Source organism: Triticum aestivum, chromosome 2B (genome assembly GCF_018294505.1).
Source record: "Triticum aestivum cultivar Chinese Spring chromosome 2B, IWGSC CS RefSeq v2.1, whole genome shotgun sequence".
Lineage (NCBI taxonomy): Eukaryota > Viridiplantae > Streptophyta > Magnoliopsida > Poales > Poaceae > Triticum > Triticum aestivum.
Genome location: NC_057798.1, coordinates 193908299 through 193923212, shown reverse-complemented (window position 1 = coordinate 193923212; position 14914 = coordinate 193908299). Strand labels below are relative to the sequence as shown.

At 42.9% G+C, this 14914-nt stretch overlaps 1 protein-coding gene across 2 annotated transcripts; it reads left to right on the top strand.

Moving 5' to 3' along the window:
* Window positions 1–5910: 5910 nt before the first annotated feature.
* On the top strand, window positions 5911–9116 carry LOC123044303 (uncharacterized). 2 transcript variants are annotated; one of them, XM_044467011.1, is made up of 5 exons: window positions 5911–7468; window positions 7511–7615; window positions 7785–8014; window positions 8121–8775; window positions 8930–9116. In XM_044467011.1, the coding sequence occupies exons 1-4, from the start codon at window positions 6022–6024 to the stop codon at window positions 8742–8744; spliced, it is 2406 nt and encodes an 801-aa protein (XP_044322946.1). In that variant the 5' UTR covers window positions 5911–6021; the 3' UTR covers window positions 8745–8775; window positions 8930–9116. The 2 variants fall into 2 exon arrangements, with proteins under 2 accessions (XP_044322946.1, XP_044322945.1); XM_044467010.1 differs by having other exon boundaries at window positions 5911–7615.
* Window positions 9117–14914: the final 5798 nt, after the last annotated feature.

Genomic DNA, 14914 nt, shown 5'->3' with positions numbered 1-14914 from the left:
GCACGGTCCGTCGAGGTTTTCAGCCTCTTTTCAGCCAGGGGCCGAGAACCAGGCCCATGAGATGTCTAATTCTAGTGCTCTTATTTTTTTTTCTTCTCCAGTGTTTTACTTTGGTTGAATCTCCATTTGCCTCATTCTGTACTAAGGGTAACGTGCGCTTTGCTGCGCCATTGTTTCTATTCGATCACGCACTTTGATGCATTTAAACCTAGTTGCACGCGCACTGCCGATCATGAATATTTCTCATAGCAGGCACCATGATTGACATCATGGTCTTTCTGGAAAAGAGAGAATAGGATGACATTTTTTATACTAAAATTGCAGCTGACTTCCTAAGGAAAAATGAAAATGGAGGTTTTGTTGCCGGATAAATGACATCAGAGTTATCATCACATATATTCATACAACTGAATGTGCATGCACGACATCGATGCAGAGGCGTGATTACCAGCCATTCAATCCCATGTACACAGAAAAATATCATTCCAAAAACATTTTGTGGCGGATAAGGCCTAAGAAGAAATGTATTGTAGACCTTTTACCATCAAACTATGTTAAAATAGGTATTTCAAACCGAATAGTGGGAGCATCATTCTGCGACATGTCTACTTCTGGTGCATAGGCAATCTAGGAGTAGGCTCATTTAAATTTCATATGTTTCTTGAAATAAATAATTCTGAAAAAACATAGAGCATCCACCATATTTCATTACCCGTGTCTTCATTCTGTAACCTAAACTCAAACCTAACGTTCCTAACTCAAAGTATGAACCTTCATATCAAAGAAGACTTTGATTCATATCAAAAAGCTATTGGAATCAGCTTTGAAAAATCAGCCAATATTTGATTCGATCAATTTCTATTGTATTTGGCTAAAGCACATTCTGATGTACTTCAGTGCCAAAAAGCATAACGAATACATGGCCGTAAAGGTGAAGCCCAAACAAACAAGGCCTTATGCACACACGGTGGCCAACCAACAAAACACCGATGGCTCCAAGATGACGACTCCAACGAGGGAAACAATGTCAAAACATGGTCGTCATCCAAGATGACGCCTCCAACGAGGGAAACAATGTCAAAACATGACCATCGTGCAATCCAGAGAACTAGTCTTACGCTTCTAAGTGGAGCGCATAGACTGGAGAAGGTGTCCAATGCTACTCGACGATGCCTTTAAGGAGGAAAACAACACCCCTAATGTTCTACCATCATCGGTGCCAACAAAGCTGTCACATGACTTTCATCAGTATCATTAAGGGTGAAATAAGATCAGATTCAGGTGCATAATTCTTATACCAGTATCCTATTTCATATTTATTTTTGTTTTCAGAAGCGAGAGGTATATGAATTCCAATACCGGATTGTGCAGATTCGAATACCGAATTATGGCAGATTCAAACATGGTACGGTAATGGGACAGACTGGAATCGAATATGGTCATATACCACATGCATATACGAGGAATATACAAATGATTTAAAGTTTTAAACTAAAATTATACAAAAACAATGAGAAAGTATTTATACTTTTACATTTTAAGCACACATAAAGCACTAGAAAATGCTAAAATAAGCCAAATAAATCACTAATAAGCATATGTCTCGTCTCATAAGCATGACATTCACATATTGGTAGTTAATACTTAAAACTTTACACATAAATTGAATATCCATGTTTAAAGATGTTAGATTATCCTATTAATAAACAGACTCAAAATATTAGTAGTGTCATATCCTATACCGTATCCTATTAGTCGGACTTGGATTCAGACCAGATGTCAAAAATCTCCTACCGTAGCTTATAGAAACGGATTCGATCGAAAATTATCCCAACCACTTTCACACTTTTTTTAGACCGAAGACTCAAGAAGAGCTCGACATTGAATTAATGATGTAGGGTGGAACCCTAATGGTCGATCTTTTCACACTTGGAGGGGGGAAGAGAGCAAATCAAAGAGGAACACAGGAAGAATTCTCAAATACACAAGATCCAACCACACATATGCTAAATCCACATACACAAAGAGGAGATACAAGGATCCAAAGTCAACGCAACAGGATGCATAGGGTAACTAGTTCATCCCAATCCTTAAAGGAGAGAGGTCTTGAATCCTAGAAGCATCTTCCCATGAAGGGGTCTTGAATCCAGTTGGGGGATATTCTCAGATGGAGGTCTCTAACTCCTGAGAGTGGTAAGTGGATGAGCAGAGCTCTATCTCAAATGAGCTATAACCTTTGTTAACCCTAGAAGGAGGAGGGAATAATTTATTTATAATGCCAGTACAAGTTGGGACGAAATGAAGGGGTACATAGGCCTTTGATCCAGTCTCTCTGCACAAGTAGGTGCCAGATGTCCAGCGGCTCACGAAGAGGCGGATGTCCGGGGTTTCGGTCGGATGTCCGGGCTGGACAGGCCCGATTCCTACTGCTCTATGGATACGTCGGGTCGGATATAGTTGGATCATATGGTGTTTCTCCCTCTCTATCTTGTTGTGATGAATTGAGTTTTCCCTTTGAGATCTCGTTCTTATCGGATTGAATATTTTTATGGATTTGAGAGCACTTGATAGATGTCTTGCATATGAATACCCGTGATAACAATGGGGTATTATATTGATTCACTTGATATATGTTTTGACACTCAACTCGCGGATTCCCGAGGTGACATTGGGGCAATCTATGCATAGGGGTTGATACACTCAATTAATGCGCTCGTTTTCCTCAAAAAATTGTGTTACTAATGCATTAGTTGCAATGCATGCATGCATGAAGTACATGCATTGGTCAATTTTCATTTAATCCTTGCATGCCATGATTTAATGCACCTTAAAATCTGAACATATGATAGAGAACAATCAAACTGAGACTTATAAAACGGAAACCTAAAATTTTGAGATAAGTCCTATAAACCGAAAAGGAGGGAGTATATGTCAACTGCATTATTGTAATACATGTTTAACATTTTTCTAATACAAATTTAACATTTTAATAATACATGGTCAACATTTTTCTATATACATTTAAAAATCTAATGCTTGATTAACATTTTTTAATACATGATCAACATTTTTCCTATACACACTTTCAAATGCTTGATTAATATTTTTCAAATACAAGATCAATTTTTTTAATACATTATCAACATTTTCTTATGCACATTTAACATTTTTCAAATGCTTCATTAACAATTTCTAAATGCAATATTAACACTTTTTTAAAACATGGTCAACATTTTTGCTAAACACATATAACATTTTTCAAATTCTTGCTTAATATTTTTCAAATACTTGTCGAACATTTTTTTTCAAATGCTTCATAAACATTTTTGTATAAATGAGAATTTTTTTTCATCGTTTTTACTACATGGTCAACATTTTTTCTATATACATTTAACATTTTAAAAATGCTTTTTCAACATTTTTCAAGTGCTTGATTAACATTTTTATATACATGATCAAATTTGTTTAATCATTTTTTAATGCATGATCAACATTTTTTCTATACACATTTAATATTTTCCAAATGATTGCTTAACATTTTTCAAACACTTTTTCAAGATTTTTTTTTCAAATGCTTGATTAACTTTTTGAAAATACATGATCAAATTATTTTATACACTTTAGATTTTTTTATACATTTTCATATACGTGATAAACATTTTTTATACACATTTAACATTTTTTAAATGTCTGGTCCACATTTTCCAAATGTTTTTGTGTACAATTTTTTATGATATATATGTTTATAATATTATAAAATGTAAATTAAATTACAAAAATAAAGCAAAGAACAAAAGTGAAAAAAAACAGAAAAAAATCATGTGGCCTCCGGCGCTTCTGGGTCGGCCATGTCGCTCAGCGAAGGTTCCTGCACTCTTGCTGAAGGTGAGATATAGGGGCACCCGCTGAATAGGACGTTGCCGCTCATGCGCATAAAATAATAAGCCACAGCCCAATATCTATTCGCTCTCATCGCCCGTTACGTTGGCTCAGACGTGAGAAAACAAAACTCTGGCTTGTAAAAAACTAGCTATGCTTTTCTATAGAGTTTAAAAACTTCATGAATTGAAAAAAGTTTATGAATTCGAGAAAAGACTATATTTAAAAAAAATCATGATATATAAATTATTTCACGTTTTTTCACAAATTTAAAAATTTATTATAAATTTTAAAATGTTTACAAATTCAAAAAAATCCATCAATTTCATAAAATATTCATCTTTTTCTTAAAGAATAATGGATTTAAATTAACTTTATGAATCTATAAATGTTCATAATTTTATAAAAAATGTAAATTTAGAAAATGTTTATGAGTTTGAAATAACTTACCAATTGTAATTTTTAATGGATTAAAAAATGAACATGGATTTGAAAATGTTCCTGAAAATTTAGAAAAGTATGCAGTTTCCCAAAAAAATTCACAAAATTGATGAACATATCATGCATTTTTTAAATGAAAAAACGAAAAATAGAAAAAAAGACGAAAACACCAGGCAAAAACTAGGGAAAACAGAACCACATAAAACCCAACCCCAAAAATCGGTGGGAGGAAATATAATGGCCTGCAAGCCCACTTAGATCTAGCAAAAAGGGAGGTGTGCGCGTTGTAAAGTTTGGCCTCTATTGGATTATCAAAAATTTCTCAAAAAATAATAATTTGGCCTCTCTTTGGCGCCTTAGAGCAACTCCAATAGCTCCCGTAAAAATCATTCCGTCAAAGTCATTTTACGGGATGGCAGTATAAATTAAAGGGTGTTTTCATAAAACTTGTTCCCCTAAAAATATTTTCCCTCCCATTTCTTACTAAATGGTGTTGGGCCGCAAGTTAGTGACATGATGCTGGGCCCGCAAGTTAGCGAGACGACGTGTCAACGGCTTGCGGAGCAGTGAGGTGGCGTGACCTAGCGACGACGCGACCTTGCAGCGCAGGGGAGAGGAGGCGGGGCAGAGCGGCGGCGGTGGCGCGACTTGGAGGTGAGAGCCCTTGTCACGGCGTGACCTGGCGGCGGCCTCGTGGCAGCATGACCTTGTGGGACAAGGTAAGAGACTGAGCGGCGGCGGCCTCACAACGGCGCGTGGCAGGGGAGGCGGCGGGCTTGCACGACAGGGCGGCGACAACAGCGGCGTGGCAACCCAGCTACCCGGCGCGGCACAAGGCTCACCTCTAGTAAAGTTTTAGACGGTTATTCACCCATCAAAATTATACGAGAAGACCATCTTCCCACAAACGTAAGTGACAAGAGAGGTGATTATAAGAGAACCCATACAAAAATTCGGATTTACGGAATGAGGCTTTTTTACCCCAACTTCTGATAAACGGTCATTTTTCAGGGATACATGGGCTATTTTTTAACACCGTACATTCGAAGTCGCTCACATACATGAACATGCACTCATCCTTATAAAACACGCACACACACACACCCCTATCCTTGTGAGGACTTTTGAGAGATTGAGACGGCATAACATCTTGAGATTTTACGAAGTGACCACAAATGCCTCGCAGTTGACGTAACGTCTCCTCCTACTGAAAGAACATCGCCGGAAGACTGAAATATACAGGAGTTATGCGAGCACCAATATCAAGTGTATGACTTAAACTCTGATGGGCTGGGGATACCACTACCATCCTAACCATCCAATCAGGAGCTATTAGAGTTTTTTTTTGAAAAGGGACGGGAGTTAGTAGAGTTGGTTTAAGCGTGAAATGTGATTTGGCCAGGAGCTTCCCCACCCCACCCGCATTGGCTACAGAAAAGAAATTGGTTTTTTTAGGCAAATCCGAGTTTGGTTACTGTCTCACTTTGCAAATCCGAGTGAGCCGGTGTCCGTCTCGATTGTCTGGGCCGGGCCGAGCCGGAGTCGAGCGTGAGATCAATATAAGCGTAAACCATCGGCCCCCGTTCGTTCCTCATAGAAACCCTAAGTTTGGCGGAGGCGGAAACTGCGGCGGCGGCGAGAATACCAGACGGCAAAGCCTGGTTAGCAATCTCAACAAAAAAAGAAAGAGAAGAGAGATCGATGTCGGGTGGCGGCGGGGGAGGAGTGGTGAGGACGCCTCGGGAGATGGATCGGAAGCTGGAAGTTCCTTCCGAAGCAGAGATCCTGAGGATGGAGATTGCATCCCTGGTGAACTTGCTCAGGGAGAACCAGTCTGACATTCTTCAATTCGACCCTGAGATCGCGAGGAAGATCACGTCCCTGAGGAGCGAGATCGCATGCCAGAAGTTGGCGAGGGAGCGCAAAGCCTCGGTTCCGGAGGCGAAACGCACAGTGGCGAGGAGGCGTAAAAAGTTCGCTGCTGTGCGGAGGGTCGCGGAGAAGGAGGAGAACATGGCCGGTCAGGAGGGCGTGGATCTGCCCAACTGCGATACCCAGAGCATGAGCTCCCAAGTCAGTTGCATCTCTGAGCAGATGCCCGAGCGGTGCGACCAGAAGGAGATTGACTCGGGGAAAATCAAACCTGCCTCCGGATTCATATCCAACTCCGAGCATGTATATTTGCCCCACGGCGGTGAGGATGAGGGCGAGCGCCTAAACTGCTTATTCAGTTATATATTGCAACTGACGGATGCCTTGTGCGACGAGATGGCATCCATGGCATCTATTCTGGCCAAAATCAGTATCCCCGTTATCTCCTATTACAAGGTCTTCGATCAGTTAAACGCGGCGCAGAGGTTATCTAAGATCTCCCTGGATATATTACATTCAACCGCGAATGCAGATAAAAAGATGGCTGACCAAAATGCTGAGGACCAGAGGGCCGAAGAGGACAAAGGCAAATCCAGCACCCACTGTTTTGAGAACCAGGGAACCAAGCAACATGTGGATGCATCTGTAACAGATCGGACAATGGGCCTTTGTAAATCAAACATGGAAACGCCGCAGATGGCTGCCTACTGTCCTGATGGCCAGATGACTGATGAGGAGGATGAACATTTCGTGGCAGCGGATCCTATAAGTGGCCTTTGTGACCAGGCGACTGTCCACTCTCACGAGAACCAGAGTACCACGGAGTACATGGAGATGGTTGATCCCATGACAGATGAAGGCCAATCAAGCACGGAGACGCATGCGTCGAGGATGATGGACGGGGGCAATTCAAGCAGCGAAGGCAAATCAAGCAATGAAGGCCAATCAAGTACGGAGACGCATGCATCGAGGGTGATGGACGAGGGCAATTCAAGCAATGAAGGCAAATCAAGCAACGAAAGCAAATCAAGCACAAAGGCAGTGGTGATGGTGCTGGATTCCGATGAGGAGCATGAAGTGCAGGGTATGACCATGGAGATGCGCAAATATTTGAAGATGCTCGAATGTGAGGAGGAGGAGGAGGAGGGGAAGATGACCCCGGAGGATTTAGCGATGGCTGACCAATTTGAGAAGGAGCTATTAGAGATGGAAGCCAACTTTCTCAAAGTCCAGGAGCAGGATGATAAGGACACGCCAAACTGGATCTCTGTCTCACATCAGGATGATAAGGACACGCCAAACTGGATCTCTGTCTCACATCAGGATGAGGCAGAGGAGATGGAGTTGGAGGACAGGTCGTTTGCTAGACGCCGTAAGGGCTGGGAATCTGCATGGGGAGACCGCAGTGACTTCGAAGACTTGAGTAAGTAAACTTAAACACCCATTGATTCCTTCTCATCGTATTCATCTTCCAACAATGGCAATGCAAGCAGACCCCCCCTCCCTTTCGTCCTTCCTTCCTTCAGTCATTGCATATAAGTAAGTAATTCATGTTGGAACATGGCTAACACTTCATTAATTTGGTGCTGCAGCCTTATTGAGTCCTATGCACTTTACACATTGCACGCTGGGACTGATCCCCTACACTGCTAGCACTGTGAGCGCCTTGCAGATCTACTCTGTCAAGATTGTTGAAACAAAGGGAAAGTTGAAGTGGCCACTCTATGTCTATAGGGTCGTCGCTGCCCGAGATGCCGTAGATCACAACCGTAACATTCTCTTCTCTCGGCAAAGGGAAGACTACCAAGAACTCACTCTAGAGGTAATATACGGTCTTCCATTTTGTTCTTCATTTTCTCCTTTTTCTTCTTCCTGCAAGTGTCGTTGTTTGTTGCATTCAACTATACTGACGATTATGATCCTTGCAGGATCCTTTTTTGCACCTGACTGGCCCGTCTCGTGCGATTGTGGCTGTGGACAATGTTGACTTCGAAATCCAACTCAAAGTAAAGGGCACAACATGGTCTGGTGACAAAGCATTGATCAGTCACTTCCAGACCTACCCCGGTGATCGTGAAGGTTTAGATACAGCGCTCTTTAGCAACTCCTTTTGCACGATAGAGTTATGTTTTGAGCGACTTACAGAAACCGTCCAGGCTACTATCTTGAGTGTCTGTGTTGTTGAAGGGTGGCCATCACCTTTTGAATACGGCGGCCGGATTATGTGCTCCTCACCACCACAGGAAGTTAAGGACCCCCTATCCAGGCATGTTGTGTTGGTTGATTCTCATGATTTTGATGGAGAAATGCCAATGGGCTCAGCTGGTTACGTTGATCTGTCAAGGCATGTTGTTTCTGTAGAACTGGGACATAACCTGCAATTTGTCATACAAGCTTACTCACAGTCTGGTGCCATTGCTAGGCAAAGCCGTCTCACGTTTAGGACCAAATATTGCAACATAAGTCGAGGTATATGTGAGATTGGTGACTCTAAGGTGGAGATTACTGTTGCTTGGTCCCAGCTTATCAAGAGCAAGATGGAAATCCTCTAAGAAGGAATGGTTCTTTTGGCGTGGATGCTATTCTTGTCTTGTTGAACGGAGGATTGTGGTATATTGTTGAAGATTGGTGATTCTAAGCCACCAGAAAGGACCGTTGCTTGTTGAAGATTGTGGTATCCTCTAAGAAGATTGGTGATTCTAAGATGGAAATCCTCTAAGAAGGATTGTTGAACGGAGGAATGATTCACACCGCCCATTTTATCTGTTCTTGTCTTGCATGTGGGTTGCGAAACTGTCCATGTATTTGTGTATTGATTAGCTAGTATGTCCAACTGTTTGTGCATCGACCTAATGTTATCCGACTATTTGTGCCTACTACAATTTATTATTATGCTGTGTGAAGTAATGTTTCTATTTTGATTATTCAGCAGTTATGCTGTGCAAAATGTCTTATATTATGAATATGCAATGTCAGCAACGTATACTGTTTTGTTTGTGAAAACCTTAATTAGCTTCCCAGCCACCAGAAAGATGGTTTGTGACATCAACTTTTAGTGGTTCTCATAACTACCTTCTCGGGATGGGCTCTGGCTGTGCTTCCCTTCAAAAGTGAAATAAAAACCGTTGCTTTAGTAATCCTCTATTTCTAGTTACCCACAGGGGTTCTGGGAGTTAACAAATGGTATTAGTGGAACTAGTGATTGGTGCCACCAATATATGGGCACTTTGTTGCTCGAAGCTACAAACTGAAAAAATGGTGTGTTGTACATGATTTTGGAGTATAGGCAATACTAAATCTCTCTCCATTTACAGGAAAAACTTGACAACCTTATCAGCATACCTCTGTTCAGAACTTAAAATCCATAGGCACAGCAGGAAAAAGTGACAATTTGTAGTAGAAACATACTCCCTCCGTTCCTAAATATAAGTCTTTTAAGAGATTCCACAATAAACTACGTACGGAGCAAAATGAGTGAACTTATACTCTAAAAGGCGTCTATATACATCCGAATGTAGTCTCTATAATCGACTAACTGACACAGGTAGTGGTATATTGGTATATTTTTTAAACGAGGCAAAAGACTTGCCATTGTCATTGATTAAAAAGAAGTGAGAATTACCTGGTTAATTGACGGAAAACCGGGCTAAAACCGATACAACCTGACCCATAAAGACATGGGCACCACCGACCAACCTGGCCACCGACATGGAACATGAGCCACGACGGCACGTGCCAACAGATGGCAGATGGCCACACGCACGAACAACTGAGAGCTCTGATTTTGACGACATGCATCACCAGGGAAATATGCAGAACTTGCGCCGACCGTGCCTCCCGACCACCGAGCGCCTGACATTGTCACCACCTGGACTCGCTCCACTGCAGCTCCGACTTCAAAGCAATCAGGCAACCCACGGAGAAGCACCTCGGACACGCCGGGAAGATCCGACTACTGAAGCCCGAGCCGCGACCCAAGCTCCTCTTAACTCCATCATCGTTGCCAAACAAAGATCCACGCCCCCGAAACGGCCGCCTCAGCAAACCACGCGGCGAAGATGCAGCCATCCACCGTGGCGAAGATGCCGCCAACCACTAGTCTCCAGTTGTAGCCGGCTCCGAGGCGATGCCCACAAGGAGGAAGAAGATGTGAAGACGCCTTCATCGCCCAATCGCGTAGATATGAGGTTTCCCTCCGGAGCCAAGGCCACGGGGAGAGGGGAGGAGCAGCACACAACAACGTCGCTTCCAAGAAAGAACGCCCGTTGCATCGACTCCGTGCTCTTTTCCCCCTCTCTTCTAATTGTTGCATCGATTCCAACCATCGCGTCTTGTGCGATGCGTCTCTTGGAAACATATATAAGTTGTACTGTTTCTATCAATCAATACAGCTGATCATTTTCACTCGAACACGTTATCATGCACGCTCTGCCGAGAGCACGGAAAGGCCTCGCCGACGTTCTCTACGGTGACAATCCGATGGAAGTGGAATTATGCCTTGTGTACAGGGCAACCACAAACTCCATACCGAGGGAGATAAAGTATTTCCAAACTTTGAAAAAGATAAATGGAGATATTCTAACTATCGTTGGACGCGATACGGTCATAGTTGGCACTAGACATGCCATATTTACCCACCCAGGTGGTACACAAGTGGCAATTGAGGATGCTTTGTTGTATCCCGACTCATCACGTACCCAGATCAGTTATCCAGATATCCGTAAAAATGGCTTTCACATTGAAGCCCATAAAGACAACAAAAAGGAGTACTTAGGGTCTGTTCTGAATCTCTCCAGCTCCTGACTTCACAAATTACCAGAGAGAACCCATCCCGAACGATTTAGCTTCTAGAAGCTAAATTCACGAAGCTAGGATGGGCCGGCAGTGCAATTTTGTGAAGCAAGGGTTTCCCAGCTCTACGTTTTTAAGATGAAGTTCCTCTGATTTACAAGCAGATTGCCACCGCTTAAGAAAACGGTTCGATCCCCCGTCTCCCTCCCCCTCTCGACAGACACGCACGAAGCCAGGTCCCCTCTCCCTCTCGAATCCCTAGCGCCGCCGTCCCGCCGCCACGCCCGGCACACCCCGTCCTCGGCCGATTCCTATCCTAGGCCAACAGATCCGACCTTCCCAGAGAGTTCCCCGCCGGTTCCCGTCCTCATCGCCGCAAGTACTGCCATCAACGAGGAGTAGCGCCACCATAGGAAGGAGGAGGTCACCCCCACGCCATTGACGCCTGAGAACACCCCCCCCCCCCCCCCCCCCCCAACGACCAAGCACCATGGCCCACGGTGATCTCCTCCATCCTTCTTCCTCCCGCTGGTGTACCCATGGCTGTTCATATTGTTAATGGAAACTGCAAAAAAAGTTCAGATATGACCGTGCTCGTTTCTGTTTTTATTCGGACTGTGTGCAGTTTGGCCCGAAGTGGGCTCCTTCCAACCAGCCCAATGTGGGAACAAGCAGGCCTTTAGCGCCCCAGCTGGGCTTCCAGCTCAACCAGGCGCTAGGGGAAGTTGCCTGCGTCCAGAACGTTTTCCAGATCGCTGGGAGAAGCGAGAAGCCACGTTAGAAGCTAGCTATGGGAAGTTTTAGAGAAGCTAGGAAGTTTCAGAACAGGCCCTTACTCTTCACCAAAGATCACGGATATGGCAAGCAGGTTCCTTCTTTATCGTCTAGTTTGTACTATACGTACATCAAACCCGTAGAACATGTTGCACACAAAGTATTTTTTTCAAAATTTTGATGCATTTTAAACCTGGCATGATCGCCTAGGCCATCCCGGGGATCGGGATGATGATAAAAATTACTACAATTCCATTGGTCATAATTTGCTTAAATTTCCTCAATTTTCAGACTTTGTGTGCACATCTTGTGTCGCGGGAAAGCTTTTGAGGCCCTCTCACCTCAAAATACAAGCTGAAACACTTCAATTTCTTGAACGTATTCAAGGAGACATTTATGGTCCCATCCAACCATTATCTGGACGTTTCCGGTATTTCATGGTTCTAATTGATGCATCTACACGATGGTCACACGTGTGTCTTCTATCCACGCGGAACCATGCATTTGCCAAGATAATGAGGAAAGTCATCAAGTTAGAAGCCCATTATCCATAAAGTCGAATCAAGACAATTCGCATGGACAATGCTGCAGAATTCTCCTCACGTGCTTTCAATGTTTATTGCATGGCCTTGGGGATTGAAGTTCAACACTTCATTCCATATGTCCATGCACAAAATGGTTTGGCCGAATGATTGATTAAGAGGATCAAACTCATTGCAAGACCTTTGTTAATGAATTGCAACTTGCCAACCTCTTGTTGGGGTCATGCGGTCCTACACGCTGCTGACTTGATACAATTGAGGCCTACTGCATATCACAGTACTTCCCCTCTGCAATTGGTACGTGGAAATCCTGCTAGCATTTCCCATCTGCGTAAGTTCAGATGTGTTGCATACATCCCGATCTCACCACCATAGTGGACATACATGGGCCCACATAGGAAACTGGGGATCTATGTGGGGTACAAATCACCGTGGATTATTAAGTACCTGGAACCCCTTACTGGGGACCTCTTCATAGCCCGTCGCGTAGATTGTATATTTAATGAGGAAAACTTTCCGACATTAGGGTGAGATTTCAAGTACCAGAAAGAATGCCCAGAAATTGATTGGAATGCTCAAGCCATTTCATCCTATGATCCACGTACCCAAGAGACTGAACTCCAAGTTCAAAAAATAATTAATTTTCAACAACTTGCAAATAACCTGCCAGATTCATTTACTGATCCAAAAGGTGTTACAAAGTCCTTAAATCCGACCAGAAATGCGCCTGAAAGAGTGGAGGTACCAGTAAAAACCACTCAACTCCCTATTCCTAAAAGAGGGGGAGTAGTACGATCTCTGACCTAGAACAAGCTTCCAGCAAGCAACAAAGGAAATCGAGGAGAAAAACCTCAAAGTCAGTAAATGCAAGTCAACTCAACATTGAGAAACACCTGATGGGTAGTATACACCCAATGGAAGGGAAACCTCCACAACCTAGCTTCAGTTTGCACACACTGGCTGGGCCATCGAAACACCCAAACTCACGCATATTGGGAAATCATGAAGAGGCACTAGGGGTGCAGGAAATTTCCATCAACTACATCGACTCTGGAGAATCTTTCGATCCTAAGTCTACGACCGTCGACATTTATTTTGCTGAAAAATTGCAGATATCCTTCTCACTGGTCATGATCCAAGGGCCATCTTTGAGTGCCAAAGCGCTCTACTGGCCTAAATGGTAGGATGCAATACAAGTAGAAATTGCCTTGCTTAATAAAAGAAAGGTATTCACTAAAGCAATATCGACAGCTCCCAATGTTTTCCCCGTGGGATACAAATGGGTTTTTCTCCGGAAAAGAAATGAGAACAATGAGGTGGTGAGATACAAAGCAAGGCTCATAGCACAAGGGTTCATGCATAGACCCACCATTGATTACAATGAGACCTATTCTCCTATAATGAGTGGAACCACTTTCTGATACCTTATATCTTTGGCAGTGCAAAATTGTCAATCTATGTAGTTGATGAATGTCGTGATCGCATACCTTTATGGGTCACTAGATTCAGACATGTATATGAAGGTTCCCGACAGAATCTCTATCCCGAATACAAATGCAAAACGCAACATGTATTGTGTAAAACTAAATAAGTCATTGTATGGATTAATACAATCGGGGTGGTGTGGTACACCCGACTAGTGAGTTCCTTCTACAGAAGGGTTACTCCAATAGTAGTGATTGCCCATGTGTCTTTATCAAAAAGTTCTCTACGGGATTTTGCATCATTTCAGTGTATGTCGATGACCTCAACATCATTGGCAACACACAAGACATTGATGAAGCACGCAATCACCTAAAGATGGAATTTGAGATGAAGGATTTGGGTAAAACCAAAATTTTCTTAGGTATTCAACTTGAGCACCTTGCCTCAGGAATCAATATGGACAAATCCTACCCATCCAAAACTCCCATGGTGGTTTGTTCTCTAGATGTAGAAAAAGATCCATTCAGGCCATGGGATGACGAAGAAGAAATATTGGGACCCGTGGTTCCATATCTCAATGCCGTTGGAGCGCTCATGTATCTTGCAAACTACACGAGACCTGACCTCGCATTTGCAGTGAATCTACTTGCTAGACATAGCATAGCTCCCACCAAACGCCACTGCCGGAGTGAAGAATATCTTTTGATATCTCCCAGGCACAAAGGATCTTGGCCTATTTCTCCAGTTCCAGAGAAACCAGGACTCTAATATGATTGGATACACTGATGCTGGCTATTTATCTGACCCCCATAATGCCAAATCACAATCCGGCTTTGTGTTCCTACATGGTGGAACTGCCATATCATGGAAGTCTTCTAAAAAGACTCTGGTGGCCACATCTACCAATCGTTCTAAAATAATTTCATTATTTGAGGTATCACGTGATGTGTGTGGCTTCGCAGAATGATAAACCACATACAATAGTCATGTGGAATTCGTTTGATTGAATCACCTACCATTATCTACGAAGATAAAGCGGCTTGTGTTGCACAAATGCAAACATGATACATCAAGAGTAATATCACTAAACATATTTCTCCTAAGTGGTTTTCCCCCATGATCTTCAGAAAAGTGGGGAAATAAATATCTTGCAAGTTAAATCATGTGAAAACCTTGCTGATTTATTTACG

Excerpts from the sequence above, each read along its gene's own strand:
- LOC123044303 (XM_044467010.1), top strand. The coding sequence starts at position 6,022 with ATGTCGGGTGGCGGCGGGGGAGGAGTGGTGAGGACGCCTCGGGAGATG. Across the intron at positions 7,616-7,784 it reads CAGTGACTTCGAAGACTTGA|CCTTATTGAGTCCTATGCAC; the intron begins GTAAGTAAACTT and ends TTGGTGCTGCAG. Across the intron at positions 8,015-8,120 it reads ACCAAGAACTCACTCTAGAG|GATCCTTTTTTGCACCTGAC; the intron begins GTAATATACGGT and ends TGATCCTTGCAG.